General features: G+C 44.3%; 3 protein-coding genes across 3 annotated transcripts in view; 1 reads left to right on the top strand and 2 right to left on the bottom strand.

The window, feature by feature from the left end:
- grk6 (G protein-coupled receptor kinase 6) overlaps window positions 1-5960 on the bottom strand; it is a 53456-nt gene extending 47496 nt beyond the window's left edge. Inside the window, exon 1 of the mRNA XM_072445999.1 lies at window positions 5675-5960. Coding sequence (XP_072302100.1) covers window positions 5675-5726 — 52 coding nt within the window. The 5' untranslated portion in view covers window positions 5727-5960. The remainder of the gene's footprint in view (window positions 1-5674) is intronic.
- A 4334-nt stretch (window positions 5961-10294) lies between these two features.
- On the top strand, window positions 10295-15331 carry nop16 (NOP16 nucleolar protein homolog (yeast)). Its single transcript, XM_072445539.1, has 5 exons — window positions 10295-10516; window positions 11467-11575; window positions 12558-12624; window positions 12820-12926; window positions 14559-15331. Exons 1-5 carry the CDS (start codon window positions 10410-10412, stop codon window positions 14703-14705), a joined length of 537 nt encoding a protein of 178 aa, XP_072301640.1. The 5' UTR covers window positions 10295-10409; the 3' UTR covers window positions 14706-15331.
- A 1229-nt stretch (window positions 15332-16560) lies between these two features.
- Window positions 16561-23236, bottom strand: arl10 (ADP-ribosylation factor-like 10). Its single transcript, XM_072446001.1, has 4 exons — window positions 23074-23236; window positions 22052-22250; window positions 18522-18697; window positions 16561-16842 (listed from the first exon to the last, which is right to left on the bottom strand). The coding sequence occupies exons 1-4, from the start codon at window positions 23212-23214 to the stop codon at window positions 16651-16653; spliced, it is 708 nt and encodes a 235-aa protein (XP_072302102.1). The 5' UTR covers window positions 23215-23236; the 3' UTR covers window positions 16561-16650.
- Window positions 23237-26116: the final 2880 nt, after the last annotated feature.

Genomic DNA, 26116 nt, shown 5'->3' with positions numbered 1-26116 from the left:
TAATTTTGCTTCTAAAAATGTCACGATTATTATTTTTCAGTTCTTATGTTTATAATGTAACCTGAATAATCACAATTATCGATTAACCGAATAATTTGACATCCCTGAGTCTCGCATTTTAACAATAACAACAATAATAATAATACAACATTTATTTGTAATGCACTTTTTACAGAACAAAGTGTTTTTAAAGAGCAAAATACAGGGTTAAAAAAGGATAAAAGAAGTGCTTTTTAGTCAACGGCTCGATTAACTGGCACTCGACTACAGCCCCGCAATTCAACACTAAATATTCTGCCTTTTAAATGCTGAAATGTGGTCAAAATGTGGTCAAAATGTGGTCAAAATGTGGTCGAAACGTCGCCTCTGTCCACTCTAAGACCTTTTGGCGCGGCCCGCGGATCCGACTTCTCCGCCCACCGCTAATTATTCACCCATCTTGTCTCATTTCCCGCGATTCCCTCGGCAGTTATACTTCGTTAAAGCTGAAATTGCATTGACTCGGGCCCTATCTCTGGCCCCGTCGGGAAGGTTGGCGTTACGCGGCGGACGGCGATACGATCTCCGCGTGTTCCGGATGCAAAACAAAACGGGTTTGCATCAAGGCTCCATTCATTCTGCCACACAGCCATTTGACTGGCAAATGTGCCAAGCTTCTTCTGTCCGGGTGATGTTCCGTCTTGAAACGCTTCTCGTTAAAGACGTGCAATTATAAAACAGACAAACATTGTGCAACAGAAGCTCGACACTTTGAGTGAAACGCAAAAGAAATGAACACCCGGAAACTGCTTCTGCTACTGTTTCGGTAAATTAAAGTTCCCGTACTTCCTGGTTGGACATACGGCGCAATTTCAGTCGTTAAACGTCTTTTCTCCGCTCGTGGCATGCTTCAGAACCTAAGTATTATTCGATTACTAAAATATCTGACAATTACTTCAGCAATCGATTAGTTACGATAAATCAATGCACTTGTTGCAGCCCGAACTCGTGAGACGGTTGATCTCACGTTTCAGTCCAAAGTGGAGCAGCAGAAACCGCATGTGACGCTCACCGCGCGCAAACAGGAAGTGCCTGACGGTTAGCTCGGCCCGCTAGCAATGCTAACTTCCTCCTCAGTGTCATCCCCAATGTCAATAAAAGAGATATGAGATCCACGTTGTCACTATATGGGACAGTTATTCCTCTGACTGAACTGAACGAGACGCTAAAATGGAGGTTAAATCAAAGAATGTCCAATATGATAAAAACACAAATAAAGAACAAAATGATGGTTCGGCCTCGTCTTTGTTTAGTCCTGATCAATTCCAGGTTTAGTTTACGGTTTAGTCCCAACTATATTGATATACAATAATTTTAGTAGTCGACGTCGAGTAAAACGATTATTTCTATTGTACTATTCTTTTAAGATACACCAAATGAAGACCGAAATATGGCCACGGAAGGCTTCTAGAGAATATTAGAAATAAAGTGTATTATTGATGAAAATGTGTGGAAATTCTGATTGACTAATGTCTTTGTTATTTTCTGCACTGGACCAGTCACAATAAATCAAGGTTTTGAATTGCAAAAATAAAAAAAAAACAATTGGAAGGAAGTGGGGAGTTGGACCGATTGACTTGGGTTTAAGAAAAGATGCGCACAATAAACACTGCGCAACGAACTCGATCGTAACGTAGGATCCAGTTCAAAAGCAGAGAGCGCTTTTCCAAGACGGGACGGTGAAGTTGACCCGTCGTTTACGTTGGATAAGATTAAGCGTTGGTACGATAAAGCCTCCAGTTTGTGCCTGCAGCGCCCACATCCGCTTTCACAAAACCAAAGCAAAGCTGCGACATCAGCGAGGGAAACGTACACGCCCACTGGCAGGACGCGAGCGGCGAGCGCGCTTCCGGTGGCTGCGACACGTGAGACGTAAGAAAGGTAGAACGCTGAAGGTAGAATGCTTAAGGTAGAACGCTGAAGGTAGAACGCTTAAGGTAGAACGCTGAAGGTAGAACGCTGAAGGTGGAACGCTTAAGGTAGAACGCTTAAGGTAGAACGCTGAAGGTAGAACGCTTAAGGTAGAACGCTTAAGGTAGAACGCTGAAGGTAGAACGCTGAAGGTAGAACGCTGAAGGTAGAACGCTTAAAGTAGAACGCTTAAGGTAGAACGCTGAAGGTAGAACGCTGAAGGTGGAACGCTTAAGGTAGAACGCTTAAGGTAGAACGCTGAAGGTAGAACGCTTAAGGTAGAACGCTGAAGGTAGAACGCTGAAGGTAGAACGCTTAAAGTAGAACGCTTAAGGTAGAACGCTGAAGGTAGAACGCTGAAGGTGGAACGCTTAAGGTAGAACGCTTAAGGTAGAACGCTGAAGGTAGAACGCTTAAGGTAGAACGCTGAAGGTAGAACGCTGAAGGTAGAACGCTTAAGGCAGAACGCTAGAAGCACAAGCCTGCGTTACATTTATCACAAGGAACAAGTGTGAAGCTTAGCCTGGTTTAGTTTTGGTTTAGTTCTGGTTTAGAGCTGGTTTAGTTCTGGATTAGTTCTGGTTTAGAGCTATTTTAGAGCTGGTTTAGTTCTGGTTTAGTTCTGGTTTAGTTCTGGTTTAGAGCTAGTTTAGAGCTGGTTTAGAGCTGGTTTAGCGCTGGTACCATTTGCTGTTTCACATAATAATCTGGACAGTTCTACTTTGTGTATTCAAAATAAAAGGAAGAGAGAAGGTGATTTTGTTGTGACGGATGAAGAGTGGGAAAGTGTGGGCGCATCTCAATGGAAAACCACAAAACTCGCGTGTTTTGGAGGTTGATTCTGTCGGACAAATGTGACACAATGTGAAGCGGCTCGTTATCCGCAAGGAGAGAGAGTCTGGCTGTTGGGAAACTGTGGCGGCAGGGGGGAAAGCATTAGCACATGTTCTGGGAGAGAGAGTCTGGCTGTTGGGAAACTGTGGCGGCAGGGGGGAAAGCATTAGCACATGTTCTGGGAGAGAGAGTCTGGCTGTTGGGAAACTGTGGCGGCAGGGGGGAAAGCATTAGCACATGTTCTGGGAGAGAGAGTCTGGCTGTTGGGAAACTGGCAGCAGGGGGGAAAGCATTAGCACGTGTTCTGGGAGAGAGAGTCTGGCTGATGGAGAAACTGTGGCAGCAGGAGGAAAAGCATTAGCACGTGTTCTGGGAGAGAGAGTCTGGCTGTTGGAGAAACTGTGGCGGCAGGGGGAAAAGCATTAGCACGTGTTCTGGGAGAGAGAGTCTGGCTGTTGGAGAAACTGTGGCGGCAGGGGGGGAAGCATTAGCACATGTTCTGGGAGAGAGAGTCTGGCTGATGGAGAAACTGTGGCAGCAGGAGGAAAAGCATTAGCACGTGTTCTGGGAGAGAGAGTCTGGCTGTTGGAGAAACTGTGGCGGCAGGGGGAAAAGCATTAGCACGTATTCTGGGAGAGAGAGTCTGGCTGTTGGAGAAACTGTGGCGGCAGGGGGGGAAGCATTAGCACATGTTCTGGGAGAGAGAGTCTGGCTGTTGGAGAAACTGTGGCGGCAGGGGGGAAGCATTAGCACGTGTTCTGGGAGAGAGAGTCTGGCTGTTGGAGAAACTGACACAAATGGACATTCGGACTTCCTTTGACCGACTCTGGACGAGATCTGATTTGTTGGACAGGACGTGACTTTTGTCTTATTATTTGTTTTCATTTATGAATGTCTTGATTTTGTTTTCTTTTTTTTTCTTTGTTTTGTGTTGTATGTGTTTAAATTGAAAAAAAGGAAAGAAAAAAGAAAGAAAATCAAATTGGCAAAAATGAAATACAGATAAATTCAGACCAGGAAGGTTCCACAAGAGGTGTGCATTAACGAGGACTAAACCAGGACTAAACCAGGAGTAAACATGGACTCAACATGGACTCAACATGGACTCAACATGGACTCAACATGGACTCAACATGGACACAACATGGACACAACATGGACTCAACATGGACTCAACATGGACTCAACATGGACTCAACATGGACTCAACATGGACTCAACATGGACACAACATGGACTCAACATGGACTCAACATGGACTCAACATGGACTCAACATGGATTCAACATGGACTCAACATGGACTCAACATGGACTCAACCAGGACTCAACCAGGGCTAAACTAGGACTAAACCAAGACTAAACATGGACTAAACCAGGACCATTTCAGACAGAGTGCTCCTCCTGACACACTTGTCTAAACTTCACAGTTGGTCCAAGTTACTGACTTAAATCCATGCTCCAGCTTCTAACACATCAAATTAAAGACACATATCACTAAAGTGTAAAAAGCGTAAAGATATAACACAGTTCCCGCATCAAAAACATACAATTTAGCTTCATTGACGCTTGTTGCATAATCCCTGTCTCAGAAAATTCAAAAGTTAAAGATCTGTAAATCTCCTGTGCTGTTTGTCCATAATTCATCACCAGAAAAGCATTTCTTTTGTCATTTTTTTCTTTCCCACTGTTGCTGGCAGACCACAGAGTGATGCAACATAATGTGTGCCACTTTCCATTACATTATAAACCTGACGTAAAGGTTAACGTAAATAATCCACAGGTTGCCTTGGTATCATGCACTTCAAGATTGATGTTTTGATGCATTTTGATGCTTTGGGCCTTTCACCGCCACATTTATGGCGTGAAAGTCTCTTGTACGTTTGAGTCACAAGTAGCGTCGTCAGGAGTCATCTCACGTGGGCCTGTGGACCTGGCAACGCGAATTTAAGCAACGAGGTCCACAATACCAGTGCTCCACGATTAAATGACAGGGCCGCCATTCACACTCAATGCAAATCCATTTATCTTACAAACCTTGAGATACTTAATGGTAAAACTCTGCAGCGAATGTTCAGCTGCTTCTGTTTCGCTCTGTGCGCAAACACTCGGTGAGACGTTTATGTGCACGTCCTTTTCCTTAGGTTTGTACATATAAGTCAGTCAGCAAAGGACTGGACTAAAAACTTCCAACTAGACTATCATTATTATTATTATTATTATTATTGTCATTATTATTGGCTCGAGCCATTCCATGGAATGGAATGCGACGAGTCTTTGTTCTTGCCAGGTTTCTTATTATTCTTATTATTATATAGAATATTGAATATATTTCAAGGTAATTTTGCCACAACTAGGGCATTTTTGACCCCCTGAACATTGATCAAAGTGGCACAGCCACGTTTGACTTTTTTTTTTAAAATTGTACTTGTCCTAGGTTTAAAGAATTAAATATTGGTGTGTACAATGTCTGCTGTATGTACTGTAAGTGTGGTAATATAGTTTATGCATCATGTTAAGTTGTGAGAAATACTGACATTTTAATCAAACTAAAGTATAAACAACCAAACTCGCCATGCCGAATTAAATGATGGTTAGTAAAATGCGCACTGACAAGTAATACTTGTGTTTTAATTGCGTAAAAAAGCACTAATCCTGAATATATTGCGTAAATGTATAGTTTTCAGAGGGAGTCCGTGTCTGTTTCGTTTGACGGATGTGACAGTCGCTAATTAAAGTCATGTCAATGAGGGGGAAACGAGATTAAGTTGTTCTGTGCATTCGTATGAAGTTATGAGAAATATTGCAACTAAATGAAAGTCTCAAACACGTGTCCGAGAGCAGGTTTACTCCGCATTTCCTCCGCAGTGTCAGACCGAGCTCCGTCTCACCTTCGCGGGCTTTGAGCAGCACGGTGTTCGCCACGATGTTCTCCAGCTCCATAGCGCCGATGTCCCGGGCTCACCGCAGCAGAAAGCCCGCTCCCTCGTCCCCGTCTCCCCGGCTCGTCTCCAGGTCTACCTCCAGCCCCGTGTCGTCCCGAGAGCAGTCCGTGCGGAGCAGGAGGAAGCTCGGGTGTGAGCCTGTGTCGCTCTGTCGTGTCTCGGCTGGTCCCCTGGGTCTCCTCCCCGGCAGACAGAGCGCTTCCTCCCCGCCTCGCAGCGCCTCTTTCCCCACCCTGAATCCTCCTGAGCGCCGCTGTCAAAGTCAATGTTATGAACCTGCAGAACCAGAGCTGTACTCAGGGCTGCACGGAGATGCCCGCACTCAGGTGGCCCTGTCTGACCAGAAGGCCAGTGACTCTGGACTCGACTTAGACCTGAAGGCCAGTGACTCTGGACTGGACTTAGACCTGAAGGCCAGTGACTCTGGACTGGACTTGAAGGCCAGTGACTCTGGACTGGACTTGAAGGCCAGTGACTCTGGACTCGACTTTGACCTGAAGGCCAGTGACTCTGGACTGGACTTGAAGGCCAGTGACTCTGGACTGGACTTGGACCTGAAGGCCAGTGACTCTGGACTGGACTTGAAGGCCAGTGACTCTGGACTGGACTTAGACCTGAAGGCCAGTGACTCTGGACTGGACTTGAAGGCCAGTGACTCTGGACTGGACTTAGACCTGAAGGCCAGTGACTCTGGACTGGACTTGAAGGCCAGTGACTCTGGACTGGACTTAGACCTGAAGGCCAGTGACTCTGGACTGGACTTAGACCTGAAGGCCAGTGACTCTGGACTCGACTTGGACCGACTTGGACCTGAAGGCCAGTGACTCTGGACTCGACTTGGACCTGAAGGCCAGTGACTCTGGACTGGACTTGGACTTGAAGGCCAGTGACTCTGGACTGGACTTAGACCTGAAGGCCAGTGACTCTGGACTCGACTTGGACCTGAAGGCCAGTGACTCTGGACTCGACTTGACACTTGGACTTGACTTGACACTTGACACTTGACACTTGACACTTGACTTGGACTTGGACTAGGATGTGACACTTGACTTTTGGGACTTGGGACTTGACACATGACTTGGACTTGGACCTTAACTTGACACTTGACACTTGACTTGGGACTTTAGCTGTTTTAGCTGTTTCGATGACATTATTGATGTCAGTTTGGTCACTGTATGAAATAAAATAAAAGTAATTGACTTCCATAGGCCTGAATCACCATAAAAATAGACTAAATGATGGTAGTAGTCTTTCTTAGAAACATCTGAAGGTGTAACTGGTGCGGTTTGACTTCACTTTGCATCTACAAATTCATAACTTATACTTATTAAATAACCAATGATTCCACGTGTTCAGTGTTGTTTGGTCTTGTTCATATAAACAGATGATAAAGAGAAGGGCCCCTGTGTGCGGGCGTCTCAGTGCGGCCCTGAGAGAGCAGCGCTGCAGATTCAGCTCCTCCCCTTCTGTGACATTCAGCTCCTCCCCCTCTGTGACGCGTGCTCTTCACTATTAAACGCATCACATGGTAATAACACAGACACGGTTTGTGTTGTTCTGTTTTATCCACAATCATTTACATTCACAGTATTTGACAGAATGGCTGTGAAAGATCTGTTCAGAAAGCCATGCTCATCCTCTGACCAGAAGGTGGCCGGTTTGAGTCCCTCTCCCTAAAAACAGACCAAAAAACATAGGTAAAAAAGAGGTAAACGGCATTATTTATTACCATTTATTTGTGTTGCTGTTCAATATTTGCCAATATCTATATTTTCAAATCAGAACCACTCACTGAAGTTACTTGATCTGAGTTGCTCAGAGTGTGCCGAGCTAGCTGGTTTGTCAGGGGGAGATAAAGGACACTTCAACTCACCTCGCAACAATTATTTTCCTCAACACACAGACTCAGAAACATAAGGAGAGAAAATTAATCAATTCAATTGTGTGCGATCCCAAAGTCTATTTCACCCAAACCAGGTCCATATCAGGACTAAACTGGGCACAAACCAGGACTAAACCAGGTCCCAAACCAGGTCCACATCAGAACTAAACTGGGCTCAAACCAGGTCCACATCAGGACTAAACTGGGCACAAACCAGGACTAAACCAGGTCCCAAACCAGGTCCACATCAGAACTAAACTGGGCTCAAACCAGGTCCACATCAGGACTAAACTGGGCACAAACCAGGACTAAACTGGGCCCAAATCAGGTCCACATCAGGACTAAACTGGGCACAAACCAGGACTAAACTGGGCCCAAATCAGGTCCACATCAGGACTAAACTGGTCCCAAACCAGGTCCACATCAGGACTAAACTGGTCCCAAACCAGGTCCACATCAGGACTAAACTGGGCTCAAACCAGGTCCACATCAGGACTAAACTGGTCCCAAACCAGGTCCACATCAGGACTAAACTGGGCTCAAACCAGGTCCACATTAGGACTAACCTGGGCCCAAACCAGGACTAAACTGGGCTCAAACCAGGTCCACATCAGGACTAAACTGGGCTCAAACCAGGTCCACATCAGGACTAAACTGGGCCCAAACCAGGTCCACATCAGGACTAAACTGGGCTCAAACCAGGTCCACATCAGGACTAAACTGGGCTCAAACCAGGTCCACATTAGGACTAAACTGGGCCCAAACCAGGTCCACATCAGGACTAAACTGGGCTCAAACCAGGTCCATATCAGGACTAAACTGGGCTCAAACCAGGTCCACATTAGGACTAAACTGGGCCCAAACCAGGTCCATATCAGGGCTAAACTGGTCCCAAACCAGGTCCACATCAGGACTAAACTGGGCTCAAACCAGGTCCACATTAGGACTAAACTGGGCCCAAACCAGGACTAAACTGGGCACAAACCAGATCCACATCAGGACTAAACTGGGCCCAAACCAGGACTAAACTGGGCTCAAACCAGGTCCACATCAGGACTAAACTGGGCACAAACCAGGTCCACAACAGGACTAAACTGGGCACAAACCAGGTCCACATCAGAACTATCACAGCCGTAGTGACTTTTGCAGCTGGGATCAATGGGAGCGGCATTAAAATGCATTAAACCCAGTTAGTTTGGAGTCTGGGGCGCGGCCCCTCCGAACGCGGGCCGTGTATTGATTCCCATCCCGATTAGCTTCCTGTCTCGTGCCATTATAAATACGCAGCGCACAGAAATAAACAGCTAATCGACGCTAATGGAGGCGCGCTGGGAGATGGAGAATGTTTGCTCTCCTGACGGGTTAAAAGCCGGTCAAACGGGATGGAGCCACGATTGGTCAGATGTGGTGTTGCTGTTGTCTCCATTGCGGCGGCAGCGGTGTTATTGGTTGCCACTCTCGCCATGGCAACGGTGTGCAAGTCCACGGTTCGATTTCTTTGCCGTGTCTCCTGCGTGTGTGGGTTTCAGAGGGGTGCACATCTACATATGTTCCCCAGTAACTATATTCCCCGGCACCTATGTTCCCCGGTACCTATGTTCCCCGGTAACTATATTTCCCGGTACCCATGTTTCCCAGTACCTATATTTCCCGGTACCTATGTTCCCCGGTAACTATATTCCCCGGCACCTATGTTCCCCGGTACCCATGTTCCCCGGTACCCATTTCCCCGGTACCTAAGTTCCCCGAAACATCCGCAGTACCTATTTTCCCCGGTACCTATGTTCCCCGGTACCTATGTTCCCTGGTACCTCTGTTCCCCGGTACCTATGTTCCCCGGTACCCCAGCACGGTAAGCGGTAGCGCGGTTAGCGGTAGCACGGTTAGCACCATCACTTCACAGCAGCAGGTCCTGGGTCTATGTGAAGTTTGCATGTAGTTTTACCTTTTATTGAACATGCTTCAGATTCACAGATTAAGGTCTCAGGACATTTTCACTTTAGAGTCACAGAATCAACACAGAGTTATGGAACTTTGCTCCTGACTTATGGAATGAAAAATTAAATGATTTATATCTTCTGTGTTGCTTCACATGTTTTTATGAATGTGTTTTATCAATTGATTATTTTATTCCATGTTTCATCGGCGTCTGTATAAGCTGCGTGTGTTTGTTTAATTTGTAATTGTATAAATGTTTGTATTGACAGGGCGCTCTTGTAAAGGGCCCTCCCTGTTTAAATAAAGGCTATAATAATAATGTTGGTTTCCTCTTCCAATAAGAACGCTTACAATAGGCTCCTCCCCTCTGACACAGCGTTAAGAAGAAACGTGACACATTTTTCCAACAGAATCCCCTGCAAACATGTGATTTTGTGGTTCTCCAATGAGGTGAACACACTTTCCCACTCTTCATCTGTCAAAACAAGACTACCTTCCATTTCCCATGTATTTTTAATATATTTAGTAGAGTCTCGATTAGTAATGCATTATATAAAGTTCCAATTTTAATAAACACTTTCAGTCAGAGTGTTATGATGGTCATTACTTTGTTTATAACCACAAAAGTGTATTTTATTCCCTTTTCTTTGATCGTGTGGATTTACCAAACACGATCTCGGGAAAGGCAGGACAGCAGGGGGCAGTGTTGGGAGCGGAAGCAGCGGAAGGCCGTCCCCCAGCACGTGCTTCCTGTTCACTTCCTGTTTTCCCCGCATGCTGCTGGTTTCTCTGCGAAAACATCGGACTGAAGCAATTTCGAGTGTTTCCAGTGCGTGTTTTTGACAAAAGAAAGAAAGCAAAATGCCCAAAACCAAACAGTCGCAGCGGAGGAAGACGTTCGACTACAGCAAAAACAGGAAGAAGCTGAAAAAGAAGGCTCTGAAGAAATACAACCCGAGGATTGAGAAGTCAGTCTTTAGCGTTAGCAGTGTTAGCATGTCGCACTTTACAGCAGAGAAACACGATTTCACAAACCTTTAAAAGTCTGTAAACAAATACAGTCTTAATCGAAGTGGAACATGATGTGAGTTCACTGGACAAACTGGGATTTTAACCTCGGAAAATCACTAAATATGAAAGTTAAACGCGTCCGACGCATGTGACTGACGTCAGAGGCCAGTTTAAATACATTTACTGTTGGATTTGACATAATTTTTTTTTATTGTACAGTATTTGAGCATTTTAGTTGAAGGCACGATCCTGGTTTTTAGGTTTTTGCAACCAAAGCTTTCAAATACGAATTTTGGTTTTAATTTAGCCACAAATGAATGACATCCAATGCCACAAATTGTAATTTTTGTAGAGCGTAAGTAAAAAATTGCCACTAAAATTGTATTTCTCCAGTCTCATACAACATATGATTTTTTAACAATGAAATACAATTGTGGGCTCAACATGTATGCAAGTATTTGTCTAGAATAGCATCTAAATCACGATTTTGTGACTTGTATTTGTAAAAATGTGTTTGTGTGTTTATAAGCCCATAATAAATCAAACTAAATACAGTGTTAAATGTGTTTGAACCAGACTGTGCCTGAGGCTTTTACTTTCACAAAATCACTTGGATTAGTCATATTTCGTGATTTTTCTGAGGTTAATCCCAGTTTTTCTAGTGAAATCGCGCCATGTTCAACATAAACTTTCGTCTCTGGCCTGGTCGGTTTGTCCCACATATACTCTTAAAGCGACATATTTGAGACTGAAGTTCTTCTGATTTTACATAATATCTAGTTTTAGTCAAGATTCACTTGTGTATCTTTTTAAAATTTTCAGTCTTGTTTTAAATGTCATGCCAATTTGGTCAATTAAATCAATAATATTTGTAATAATTTTTCTACTTTTATCCCGTCTCTCGCAGTGATGAGATTCGAAACGCGTGGGACAAAAACAAGTCGATGGCGAGGAATCTTCAGGAGATGGGTTTGGCCTTTGACCCTAACAAGAGTCTGCCCATTCAGAAACAGAGGGTAAGAACCACGCCCTCGTTTACACTTGACACGCACCCATAAGAGTCTGCCCATTCAGAAGCAGAGGGTTAGAACCACGCCTTCATTTACACTCGACACTCCCCCATAAGAGTCTGCTTGTTGATATTAATTTCATTGACTAAAACAAATTAAAAATGAATAAATGTGGCTTTTTGATATTACTTAAATGAACTAAAGCAAAATAATACCTAATAAATGTCCATCCATCCATTTTCTGCCGCTTTATCCGGGGCCGGGTCGCAGGGGCAGCAGTCTGAGCAGGGACTCCCAGACTTCCTTCTCCCCAGACACTTAAAAATCTTAAAACTTCAAAACACTCAGTTCACGTCAGACATGAAAAATCATAAATACGGTTTAGCTTTTTGATCATATTTTGTTGCCGTGACCGAGGCCATGTTATTGCACTCTTGTTCCAGAAGATGGCACTGGAGTGATGACCATTGATCTGATTAACAGTTTGTTGGAGAAAAACAACAGTAAAACTCAGAACTAGACTATACTTCGAGATTGTGTTTGTGATTATTACCTTTATGAACAGTTTAAAATGCGTCATAATGACGGGTTCCTCTCGTTATTACGTGGTTCTGTGGTAAATATTCATCCTAAAGTTTGACGTCGGGCGTAGGTCCATGGATACATGCATCAGACACTTTTCAAGCTCTGAGAGGAAAAGTGTTTAAAAAGTTGAAAATGAGTGAATGAAACAATGTCCAAATCGCACAGCACGAGATTCCAAAGAAGTAAGATATAAAAGGTGCTAAATAACGGCGTCTGTCGTTTTTTGAGCCTTTGCAACAAAGCGATGCGTTTAAGCAAAGAGCAGTGTAATTCCGTATATTGTGAGCGCCCGCGGTTCTTGTGAGACTTTGACGCCATGATGTTTCGTTTGTTGTCACGTCCTCGTTCCTCCAATGGAACGACTCTTGCCCTGTTTGACCCGTTTTGTCTGTTTCACTTCCAGCTCGTCGGCAAACAGTCCGCGAGGAAGGCTCCGGTCGCCATGGTCACCAAACCCTATGTGCTCAGCCGTAAGTGTCCGCTCCGTAGCCTCGCGTGCGGAAAGAACGTTTAAACGGCGACGAAGAAGAGTCAAAGCCGAATTCGTAAACGTTCTTTCCGGCCGCCATTTTTGCACCTTTTATTTGGCTGACATACACGCCCAGACCGTTGTGTTGCAGTGATCATTGTGTGATGACGTTCATAATCTCGTGTGTGTCGCTCAGAGTTGGAGGAAGAGGCCAATCTGCCTGAGAAAGACACCAAGACGCTCTCGTCGGACCTCATCGAGTACGTCCAGCACATGATGCGAGAGCACAAGGACGACTACAAGGTACGAGCGCATGAGAAGCACTAGAGGGCGCTACAGTCTGGCACCTTAGCAAATGAGTACATGCAGTGTTCTCGCTGGGCTCAGGTTTGAGGCCCTCGATATAAAAAGCCAATATGATCACACTCCGCCACTTAGGAGCAGCGTATTGCGGTGCTCGGTGCCCGCTAGACCGCTCGGTGCCCGTGCGGTGCCGAGCGCAGCAGGCAGTGCGAGTTAACAACACCGCGGCGCTCCGCGGTGCTCCGCGGTGCTCCGCGGCACCCGAACATGCGAGCGCAGCAGTATCCTAAAATGAGTGTTACGTTGTGACATGAGATATTTACACAGAAATATGGTCCAGATAATGATGCACATGTGTCTTTTGACTCGTGAGTCAGGTCTGGCCAAGAAAGTTTCATTTACATAATAGCAACGCCAGTTGTCTATTGAACATGCCCGCACCCCGCGCTGCGCTTCGGGCCGCGGTCCGCTCTGCGCTGCGGGACTAATAAGACAAATTTCTCAGTGAATATGATTCTGATTGTAATAAAACACACAGCGTTTTGAAACTAAAAATGTAGAGAACACGATGTGTCCCCTGGACAGTGCTTCTACTGTCCACTAGAGTCTTCTACTGTGTGTCAAACACACAAAGCGCTTCCTGCTTGATTGGCCCCGGTGGCCGTTTGTGGTGAATTTTATTTTCTGCACGCCATAGATTTTCTTGTGCGCGCACTAAGTGCGAGCAGTGCTCAATTGCTCAGGCGCGCAGCTTAGAGGGAACGGTGCCATCTCTTGGGGAAATGTGGGCATTACAGGCGAATGTTAAAATGAACTGCCAGCTGCACTATCGAGAGTTTGAATCCCTACTCCGACATTTGCTGCATGTCCTCCTTTCTCCCCTTCCTTTCTTTCTCATTCCATCTACTGTCAAATAAAGCCTACGGCAAAATTAAATTATTATTATTCATATATTTTAATATAACTTGGACAAGCTTGGTGGGTCAGATTGAAAGGCCCAACGGGCCGGATGTGGCCCGCGGGCCGTAGTTTGGGTTTATTACACTGGTTTATGACAAAGACGGTGGCGTTATTCAATAAAAATGTCAATAAACAATGATCATTTCAGATGTTCTTCCATCTTGAAACCTCAGTCGCTGTATTTCAACTTAATTTGATGGAAAATGTATTAAAAAATGTATCTAGAAATAACATTAAAGCAAAACGATAATCACTGACCTGTCGACTACTAATACTCACCTCCCGCTGACAAAAAGGCCGACCTTTGACCCTTTGATCGTTTTATTATGTCTTAAGATTGAACTGAAACGAGCCCTTGTTTCTGGTGAATGTCTAGCCGATTCTCTGCCCTCGTGAGGCGTTTGTAAGTAAATAATTTAAACGGCGAGAAGCTTTGGTTCGAAAGGAGAGCGAAGTCGAGAAAAAGCAGAACTACCATCAACTTTCTGTTTACAGCGGCGTCATCACACCGTGGCAACCGTCAAATGCCAAGCGGATCGTTGGCGCCTCCGCAAGGAAACGGTTCAGCGAACAATAGAACACAACCAGCCAAAACCGGCAGGAGGTGCAGGGAAAACAGAAGAACTGACTCAAAATGAACTTGAAAATGTTTGTTTGTTTCTCGTCGTCCAGGCGATGGCGCGCGACGAGAAGAACTACTACCAGGACACTCCCAAACAGATCAAGAGGAAGATCAACGAGTACAAGCGCTGCCACGGCGACCACTTCAGCGCCTTCGTGAGCTCGCTGTCCAAAGCCGCCGAGCCCATGGAACAGTGACCCCCGGTGCCCGGGAGGTCAAAGGGCACGAGAGACACTTGGTACGCCGGTTGCTCCCTTTAGAGCCCGTTTCGAGGTGTTTTGGTCATAGTTTTAACGCCATCTGGTCCAAAAAAACTGGTCAGATCTCAGCGATTTTTCAAAAAACCCACAAATGCCAGTCAGACCGGTTTGGCGCCATTACTCCGGAACGTTCCGAGCGAAGCGGCAGCGGCGCAGAACAGTGACCCAGTGCGTCGCCTTCAACATAAAGAAGAGTCTGTAGAGAACCAAAGTGTAAATGTGCTTTTGAAACGGAAATATGTTTGTCGAATATGTGGAATGTGTGCTAATAAATGCTAAACGTGCAAATGCAGATCTGAGACTGATTAAACGTAACGCAAACGAGTTTAAAGCCACGCTGCGGAACATCCCGGAGGGTAGAGGCTGCACGAGTCGTTTTGTAAGTACGGCTTTTGTTGTTTTTAGTTTGTTTTAGTGTAAAATACACTGAGCTGGTTAAATATATTGTACAATCTGAAATAGTGGCGACAGTTACAGAAAACAGTGGTTAAAAATGAATTAAACACAAGTCTCCTCAATAATCAAAATAATCGAACAAAATTCACAATTAAATGTGTATAAACAAAAGAGAAAACAGCCTCTCTGATTTCTACTTTTCCTTGTAGTTTTACTTTTAAGTACAAGTTAAATTAAAGGTGCACTGTGTAACTTTTCGAGTGGAGGGTCTGATATTTAAAGGACACATTCAGCATGATTGTCCTTTTAAAGGTTGAATGGACGATATTTTTGGCCCAAATCTGAGTCTTATTTCCTCGAGGTGTGGACTGCCAATTAGTTCTGCCATGTATCAATCATAAAATGCACCTACCGCTCACCTGCAGCCGCGTGCGGCTCGTCCCCTGAGAGCAGCACGTTTCTGCCTAAGCGCATTGATCTATCAGAATATAGTTCCCTCAGTGTACAGGACAAACTTAGGACGGAGAAAGACTGTTCGGGCTGTGTCATAAGAGACGGAAATCTACGGGAGACGAGAGATGCAATGCGCTCCGTTGCGCTAATAAACAAACGCACGTGTGTGTTGTATCAGTCCACACGGGGGAGGGCGCATGCGCACTTCCGTCTGCGTTCTCAAATCGCCGAAAAATCGTCCATTGCGCCTTTAACCTGCTCTTGTTCCTTTGGCCTTTTCACCTTTTAGAACATAATCCTGCCAGAGCTCCATCTACTGGCAGCAGAGGGAACGCCATGTTACGAGCAGGTGCATTTTAACTTTTAAAGTCTCATTAAAAATAAACACTTTTGTCCTGAAATGCTGTTTGGATCTCAAATTTAATTTGACATTCAACAATAGAAAACACAACGGCACTTTTACAAAATGCACAAACGACGAGTGTAAAAAAATATTATTTTATGTACAGACGTTTGGCAGAAACATTTTAAATCACAATTTAAAAATAAATTATTCACACGTGTCATTTCAAACAGAGCTGCGTCCACACGCAAACCAGGACTAAACCTGGATTTACTGTCCATGGCAGGAGCCCTGAGTTTATACATGGTTCTGAAAATGTATTTTCAATACATTTAGGGTGGAAATAATTTGAACAAAACCAGAACTAAAAAACAAAATAAACCTGGAATAGATCAGGACTTTACAAAGGACTACAACAGATTCAAACCAGGACTAAACCGAGACCAGAACAGGACTAAACCGAGACCAGAACAGGACTAAACCAAGACCAGAACAGGACTAAACCAAGACCAGAACAGGACTAAACCAGGACTAAACCTGTAATACAATGCAACTCCCGGTCATTTCGGGGACTCTAAATTGGCCCCGTCCCGTCCTTAGGAGGTCGTCCATGACCGTTGCCCTTTCCACAGTTGGTTACATCTCCGTTGGGACCCATCCACAGTCGGGACCCACGGTCGGGACCTTATGTCAGGCCAGTTGCAGCAGCAGATCCTGGAGGGTCTCGAGTCCTGGCATGGAGCTTCCCGGATCAGGATTGGTTCCCGGAGCAGGATCGGACTTGAACTGCGCCGCCAACAGGAAGAGTTGACGTTCTTTCGTCACTGAGCCGAGCGAGAGCGCCTCCTGGAGCTCCGAGGTGGTCGCAGCGCCGGCCTTGTCCTGCGGCACGGGCGGGAAATGGGAATCAGAATCATTACAAGTTGGGACATCGCATTATCAGGAAAACGCAACATTCTCGCTGAGTTTGATCTGCGTTTGACGTGAACGATGAGGTGAAGAGTAGAACCTGTTCGTTTCTCAGGTAACGTGGAAGTAAAAGTCAATCTACATTTAAACATGTCTCAGCTGCCGGCTTCATCAGGGCACGTGCCATGAGTGATGAAGGCATTTTAATTGTAAGATTGTTAGACATCAACGTCCCCTCTGCCGACCTCTTTTACATCGACTTCTTGACGTCCTGGAGGTCCACGAAGCTTTCCTCCAGGTAAGTTATAAAGCGCATCTTAGCGGCCCGTAAGGTTTAGGACATTACATTACAATTTTTCTAATTTGCCTTTATTTGGTGTGTTTATACCTGTTGTACATATAAATAATAGTTTTACACTAATTGAGCAGGTATTTGTGGAGAAAACTCTGAAAAATCTGTAGAAATGACAGTCTATGCAAATTTACACAAAGAAACAACTTTTTTAACACAATAAAGTGACATTAGATGGGTTTTCCTTGGGTGATGTCATCAATTCCAAACAGGAAGTGAAATTATAAACCTTAAAAAATGTAATTTTGTTATTACATTTTGTAACTGAACAAAATTCTAAATTATCTTGGCTGCATTTTAGGTGAGTCATCCGACCTGTAGGGGGCGCTTTAAGACCGTGAAAAGCTTATTCATAGAGCCACATGACTTTACAGAAAGAGGATCAATTCTATGGTTTTAAATTGATTTTAAATGATAAACGTTTAAGGATCGAGCGTTTAGATGATATTGCGGAACGTACAGAAAGGCTTTACCACCGGTGCATTGTGGGTAGAGCACGAAGCACGACTGAAACGTCCCACACGCAAACGTCACGCGACCTTCTGCCGTGACTCAGTCCGAGGGAGTGAGTGTGAAACCATAGCGGCCGGGCAGGTGCATTGTGGGTAGATCAAACCCGCCGGGCGTCACCGCGGATACGAGTCTCTAAACGAGTGCAGCTCAGAACCAAGTCCATTTCATTATTTATTTGCAATATCGACAGAAATGCGCATCTTTTTTTTTGTTTCTGTTTCCCGATAACGTTATGTGTAAAAACGTGTCTTTCACTGAGGTTCTTCTGTACTTTGTTCTCCCGTACTTTGTTCTCCCCACTTTGTTCTCCCGTACGTACTCTGTTCTCCCGTACGTACTCTGTTCTCCCGTACGTACTCTGTTCTCCCGTACTCTGTTCTCCCGTATGTACTCTGTTCTCCCGTACTCTGTTCTCCCCACTCTGTTCTCCCGTACTCTGTTCTCCCGTACTCTGTTCTCCCGTACTCTGTTCTCCCGTATGTACTCTGTTCTCCCGTACGTACTCTGTTCTCCCCACTCTGTTCTCCCGTACGTACTCTGTTCTCCCGTACTCTGTTCTCCCGTATGTACTCTGTTCTCCCGTACTCTGTTCTCCCCACTCTGTTCTCCCGTACTCTGTTCTCCCGTACTCTGTTCTCCCGTACTCTGTTCTCCCGTATGTACTCTGTTCTCCCGTACTCTGTACTCTGTTCTCCCGTACATACTCTGTTCTCTCGTACTCTGCAGCTTTGGAGCGACGCGACAAACGCTGTGAATACTTATGGCCAAGCTCCTCGATGGTTTTTACCTGTTTGTTTGCGAGCACGACGACCGGCACCTGTGGCCCCGCCCTCAGGAGGCGGTGCAGCTCGGAGTTGGCCTCGGAAAGCCTGGCCCGGTCTGACGAGTCCACAACGAAGACCAGAACGTGGGTCCTCCTGAGGTACTCGCTCCAGTACTCGCGCAGGTCCTCGCCGCCACCGACTGAGGAAGAAGATGTGAGTGACATGTGACTGCAACATGTTCTGGGACCCCGAAGTTCGCGGTTCCATCGCTCTGAACATTGGAACTATAAACTCGGGCCTCAGAACTCCTGCCACGGACACGATACATGGATACTCTTGGAACGTACTTTTGGAGGCGGGAAACACAAAGAAATGGACGACACAACATCACCGACGATCAAGGGCTGGACTGAGATGGGAGCAGACTTTGGACCAAATGGGACTTTTATCTAAATGTGCCGTGATTTAGTTTCTTTCTATGTTTCGTTGATGTCCGTGCGTGTTCTTATTTGTCATGTTGTATTCTGTGTAATATGCAGTGGTGGGCTGTCAGGACCAGCAAGGCCTTCTCTGCTAGCCTAAACATAATCAGAATATAATAATTTGAATAACAATTAAACCTATTTATATTTTCCCTCAAATATTTATTAAATTATTCCCCAGAGTAAGCGTTTTACTCTTCATTTCATGACTTTTCCTCTTGTTGCACTGCTTCTGCCCCAGGTTCAGATTTGGAGGCTGGTCTTTATGTTAGATCTTTTATCCAATCATATTCAGCCATCATGTGTTGCCAGGGATCTAAAATCTGCCGAGGCCTTCAGACTCAACAGAGCTGGTGTTTGTAGCTAAAAGTGAATGGAAATGAAAATTATGTGTCAACCAATCAGCTTCAGAGTTGGCTCTTGTACGTCTGCAGCTGTTGCTTGGGAGCAGCTGCAGGTGCATCACGTGCACGTCTTTTGATTGGATCACCAATATTGAGAAGCAGGTCTTATGGGCGGGGCTATGCGAAACCTCAGAAACTCTGAATGAGGAAACTGAATTTGACAGACACATTAATCCGTGTACTACTAAGCTGTTTTTTCAACCCACAATGGGCGGAAGGAGGACAATATATCGATTTGGTCGAGGATATAATTATAATGCCTTTCTCAAGACAACCTTTTCAAGAAAAGTTAGACATTGTAAGAAGAAGTCGTCCGACGCCGACGCTGCAAAGCCTGTTACAGGCGGCGCGTTGAAAACTCGTTGACAACACGCGGGCGAGGCACGGACAATGCGCGCGGCACGGACCACGCGCGGAAAACACGGCGAGAACGAGCGGACAACGGCAGGGCACGGAGAACGCGCGAAGAACGAGCGCAGACAAGGTAAAGCAACGCCTGTTTAAACGTCTAGAGCCATGGCATCATAATGATGGTAATAAGAGGTGGATTTATTCGGGTGGGACTGTGTATGACCTCATTGAAGGCCCAAGCCCCAGACCCACGGCCCGCCACTGGTAATATGTTAGTGTTTTTTTTTTTAATTAAAAAAGAAGAATCTCGTAATTTACACGTGTCGCGCCTCGAGAAAAAAAACGCCAACTTTTAGTAAAACAAACCGTTTGGACGTCTCATTTTTACTGTAAAAACAGAGAGGAGATGTGTCTGTTTTAGGAGGACGAGGAGCTGCTGGGGACAAGGCACAGATGCACATGAGACACTTTTAAATGATTAAAACCAAGTTAAATGCACAATGTCTTAAGAAGCATATGCAATCTGTTTGAGGCACAACAAATAGATTTACAGATAAAAGTTGTGGTCTAAATCCTTAAACCGAATAAACGATAAACCTGAGAGACGTAGTAGTAGTAGTAGCAGTAGCAGTTTGTTGCAAATTTTCACAAACCAAATGCGCCGCGAGAGCCTTGAGACAGCGTTTGAAGGTCGCAGTGTTTTTCATTGGTCGATCGTGTTCAGGAAGTAAACAAACTGTCCTTGAGTGGATTCAAACTCCACAAAGCGAACACAGCCTTCGCCGTTTAGTCACAACTTTTACTGTTTTTGGTCAATTTATCTCCATCATTTAGGTTTCGGTTCATAAAATTCCACAACTGTTTTAATCGTTTGGCTTTAAAATTAGTGTTGATGCTTAAAATGTCTCCAAAAGATCCAGTTTTTAATACATTTTGTTCATATTTGAGTTTTTCTGCAGAAAATTGTCCAAGTCCAAATGTCTGTCCAGTCCTCAATCGTCTGTGATGTTTGCGTCGTCCATTTCTTTGCGATGGACTTTTTTCCGTAGGTATCCATTTATTGTGTCCACGGCAGGAGTTCTGAGGCCCGAGTACACGTAGTTTTAAAGGTTTTTCAGCTGTACATTGTGAACTTCAGTCCAGTTTTCCCAAGTCACAGGACAGTCCCAGGATTCGGGACGTCACGGTGATCGGGTTCATCAATAATCGGGATTATTCAGGTCCCAATATAATCAAGAACCAAAAATTGTAACAGTTTTAGAAGCAAAATCATGTCTTTTTTTCAATCTCATAATCGAAAATAGCTAGATATTTAAACAGTATCTTCAGTTCTTCCTGGTCAGATTGTGTTCAAATGAAGCTCAGATTAAAATCTCACTCGGTCAACCTTTTCCAGGTGCGATTCTGGACTATCCGGGACGTTTCGGGATGATTCAAGACCATACGGGACCAATTCTGGACGATACGAGACAATTACGGACATTTCGGGATGATTCAAAACCATACGGGAGAGAAACGGGATGATTCCAGACCCGGAACACTAATACCAGGTACAAACTGTGAAAAACTGAAATACGTTCAGCTTCAGAAGGTTTCATTATTATAACTGATCAATATTGACGAGGTTTTAATCATCATCGTGACATTTGGAGGTGGAAATGTTCATATTTTCCACTGCTACATATTTAAGAAAAGCTTTATTACTGTAAGTATATAATTATGGATGTGAAACGTTTGCTGGAGTTTGGACTGTTAAATAGATCTATGGTGTTTACATTTGGGCCCCTCAAACTCAAACACACCTTTCACTTTTGCCCTCGCGGAACGTTCTGTTTTTAAATACAGTACAGCGTAAACCTCCAGCGGGGCAGCGGCCGGACCAATCACAGCGCGGCATTGTGGTTTGGGGCGGAGCCAAAGGTGCAGAACCAAAATCCAACCGACGGACGAACTTCAGGAACGATGTCGCGACATTGAGACGTTTCAGCCTCTCGAGAGCTGAACATTCTTATCGATCTCTCTGTTGTTCAGAACCCGAATGTCCGGATGAAAACCCGGTCTGGACTCGGACCGGGACGGACAAAGGAAGAGAACCACAGTTTGAGAAGCGTGGACTGAACACAAACACCCGCGCGTGTTAAGCATCAACGTCAACACTGTTTCTAATCCTCCTTTTGACTTTAAAAACCTGACTTTATGTTTTTATTGAGCTGAAATGTACAGAATACGGTTTATGAATACTCTCGACTCAAACCCTTCAGAATAAAAGCAGTCATACTCCCTGACTCAAACCCTTCAGAATAAAAGCAGTCTTACTCTCGAGGAAGTGGAGCTGGCAGCGCGGGGCCCTGAGGCTGATGAAGCTGAACCCTCGGGTGGGTCTGGTCGGCCTGGCAGACCCCGCCCCCGGCCCGGGTTTGGGTCGGGCCCCTGAGAGATGCTGCAGAACGCTGCTCTTTCCGGCGCCCTCCAAACCGAGCACGAGGACCTGGTGACTGGCACGCTCCTCGTCCTCCTGGAATCACACGACTCAGATCAAGAAACGCTCCAATGGAACAACGATGCAAAGATGCTACGGGCGTCATGGCAACCAAAACCTGAAGCGAACTCGATTTGTGATTCAGTGTTTTTTTGTTATTTTGCATAAAAATGTCTCTTTATTGACTTCAGAACACAAGGTTTTTATTGAATGTGAGACGGAAATGTTGTTTAGTCCGGTTTAGACCTGGTTTAGTCCGGTTTAGACCTGGTTTAGCCCTGGTTTAGTCCTTCCTGGTTTAGTCCTGGTTTGACCATCATTCTTAACATGTAACATTTATCCGTGATCTACAACACGATCATTTCATGCCATGTGATAAGAGTCTAAACTCGATGTGATCATCAGGAGTTTAATAAAGTCATTTAAAGCTTTAATTATGCCACAAGAAGATGTTTGTGTCTAAACCAGGACTAAACCTGGTCCAAACCAGGACTAAACCAGGCTCTCTGAGTAATAGTTTCATAATACTTTCTTAGTCCTGGAGCTAAACTGGTTTGGTCAGTTATAACCCGCGTGCTCATGGTTAGTTGTGTTCTTCAGTGTGATAAGCTCCTTCCTTGTTATTATCATTGTTATTACACTGTTATTACGTGATAGTTTAGCCTCCGCGGCTGTTCCTCCGTCACGCTCATTTATGCTCGTGTTTCTCCTGAATCTCCCCCGCACCTGGAGCCCGCCCCGGTCCCGCGGTGCTCCCCAGTGTCCCCCGGTGCTCCGCGGGACACCGCGATGCTCTCCAGTGTCCCTCGGTGCTCCCCAGTGTCCCCGGTGTCCCCCGGTGCTCCCCGGTGCGGCTCACCTCGCTGATGCTGCAGTAGTCCCGCCGCGGAGCCCACGACACGCGCCGTCGGTAGAAATAATTCAAGGCAATGAACAAGGCAGATCCGAGAGCGGCCACCGCGGCGGAGAGCGCGACGTGAACGTGCCTCAGCAGGACCATCTCCGGACCGGGACCGGGACCGGGAATGGAACCGGGACCGGGACCGGAACCGGGACCGGGCTGAAGGATGAAGGGAGGCCGGGTGTGGAGCACGTTTGGACCAGATAAAGACTGAGCGCGAGAACGCGGCTTGTTTTTGTTTCAGGAGAAGCCAATGGAGAGAAAGGGGGCGGAGTGTGTTATAACACAGTAATAACAATTAAACATGAACACAGTAATAACAATTAAACCTGAACACAGTAATAACAATTAAACATGAACACAGTAATAACAATTAAACATGAACACAGTAATAACAATTAAACCTGAACACAGTAATAACAATTAAACATGAACACAGTAATAACAATTAAACATGAACACAGTAATAACAATTAAACATGAACACAGTAATAACAATTAAACATGAACAACAGTAATAACAATTAAACATGAACACAGTAATAACAATTAAACATGAACACAGTAATAACAATTAAACATGAACACAGTAATAACAATTAAACCTGAACACAGTAATAACAATTAAACATGAACACAGTAATAACAATTAAACATGAACACAGTAATAACAATTAAACATGAACACAGTAATAACAATTAAACCTGAACACAGTAATAACAATTAAACATGAACACAGTAATAACAATTAAACATGAACACAGTAATAACAATTAAACATGAACACAGTAATAACAATTAAACATGAACACAGTAATAACAAGTAAACCTGAACACAGTAACAACAATAAAACTTGAACACAGTAATAACGATTAAACCTGAACAACAGTAATAACGATTAAACCTGAACACAGTAATAACAAGTAAACCTGAACACAGTAACAACAATTAAACCTGAACACAGTAATAACAATAAAACTTGAACACAGTAATAACGATTAAACCTGAACACAGTAATAACGATTAAACCTGAACACAGTAATAACGATTAAACCTGAACACAGTAATAACGATTAAACCTGAACAACAGTAATAACGATTAAACCTGAACACAGTAATAACAAGTAAACCTGAACACAGTAACAACAATTAAACCTGAACACAGTAATAACAATAAAACCTGAACACAGTAATAACGATTAAACCTGAACACAGTAATAACGATTAAACCTGAACACAGTAATAACGATTAAACCTGAACACAGTAATAACGATTAAACCTGAACACAGTAATAACGATTAAACCTGAACACAGTAATAAAGGTGAAACATGAACACAGTAATACCAATTAAACCTGAACACAGTAATAAAGGTGAAACATGAACACAGTAATACCAATTAAACCTGAACACAGTAATAATGGTTAAACCTGAACACATTTCACCACAGTTGAATTATTAGCTGTTTGACTTTGCTCAGTTTCCACTCATGAAATAATAATCATCTTAAATAAGTGTTATAAGAAGCATCTTAAATAAGCTTTTCTTTCATATTTTGTCTTTACAACCGTTTATTAAAGGCGGTATGGACGATTTTTCGGCGATTTGAGAACGCAGGCGGAAGTGCGCATGCGCCCTCCCTCGTGTGGACCGATACAACACACACGTGTGTTTGTTTATTAGCGCAACGGAGCGCATCGCATCGCTCGTCTCCCGTAGATTTCTGTCCACTTCTGCGTCAGCTCGAACTGTCTTTCTCAGTCTTCATTTTGCCTCGTACACTGAGGGAACTATATTATGATAGATCCATGCGCTTAGGCACGCGGAAACGTGAGGACAAGCCTGACGCGGCTGCAGGTGAGCGGTAGGTGCGTTTTATGATTGATACGTGGCAGGACAAATGATTTATCCACGCCACGAGGAAATATGATAAAAAATTGCTGGAAAAAATCGTCCATACCACCTTTAAGAGATTTTTTAAGCAAACAAATATTTTTTTTTGTCAATAATTTCATGTTATTGATGTACAACAAATAATAATATATTGTATAGAAAAATTCTGTTGTTTTTATTTGGACACAAAATAAAAAAATGATGTTTCGACTTGCTAAATTAATTCTCAATCTGTGGATCTCGTCTGAGATATTCATCATACTTTGGGTTAGCTCCGCCCACCGGGCAGTGTTTGCACTGTTTCATCTTTTCCCAGAAACTGATCTTCTTTGTTCCCCTAACAGTCCTGTAATACACCATATAAATCCTTTTGTTAGCTGCTGCAGCTCCTCATTACTGAGGAGTTCCTGATTAACATCTGACTGGCCTGAGCTGATCCCGCCCCAGGACCCAAGGCAGCACTTTAAAACACAAACTGGTTCATCCTGAAGACAAGATGCAACACAGAAACAGAGCAATGCAGTTTATTCTGTCCAATGCAGTGAAGAAAGTGTAAAGAGCGCCACATAGTGAGACTAAACAGCCACTGCACAAGAGGCTTTATCAGCACAGAAGACACTGGAGTTCAGGACCACAGAGCGCCGTGCAGCTTCATTTTAAAGCCTCTAATCCAGAGGTGGGCAATTATTTTCCTAAGAGGGCCATATTATATTTTTTGTTATTATTTTATATTAAAATATCAAATACAATATCACTTTTCTGTCAAATATAGGCTATTTAATCTGTTATTTAATTAATTTAATTTCATCTTTATTAAGGATACAAGTGCAGACAGATGTTACAGACAGTCAAAAAAAAATAAACTAAAATCTTTCTAGGGGCCGGATTAAAACATGCCGAGGGCCATATCTTGCCCCTGGTGCCACACATGCCCAGGTCTGGCCTAAGGGGGGAATATATATATATATATATATATATATATATATATATATATATATATATTTAAAATATTACTTTACATGTTTGGCGGGCCGAATTATAAAGACAAACGGGCTGTATGTGGCCCGCGGGCCGTAGTTTGCCCAGGTCTGCTAATCACTCTATCA

The sequence above is a fragment of the Eucyclogobius newberryi genome, unplaced genomic scaffold (assembly GCF_026437365.1).
Source record: "Eucyclogobius newberryi isolate DKJ021-1_F unplaced genomic scaffold, fEucNew1.0.hap1 SCAF_15, whole genome shotgun sequence".
NCBI classification, from domain to species: Eukaryota; Metazoa; Chordata; class Actinopteri; order Gobiiformes; family Gobiidae; genus Eucyclogobius; species Eucyclogobius newberryi.
This window is presented reverse-complemented; position numbering and strand designations above follow the sequence as displayed.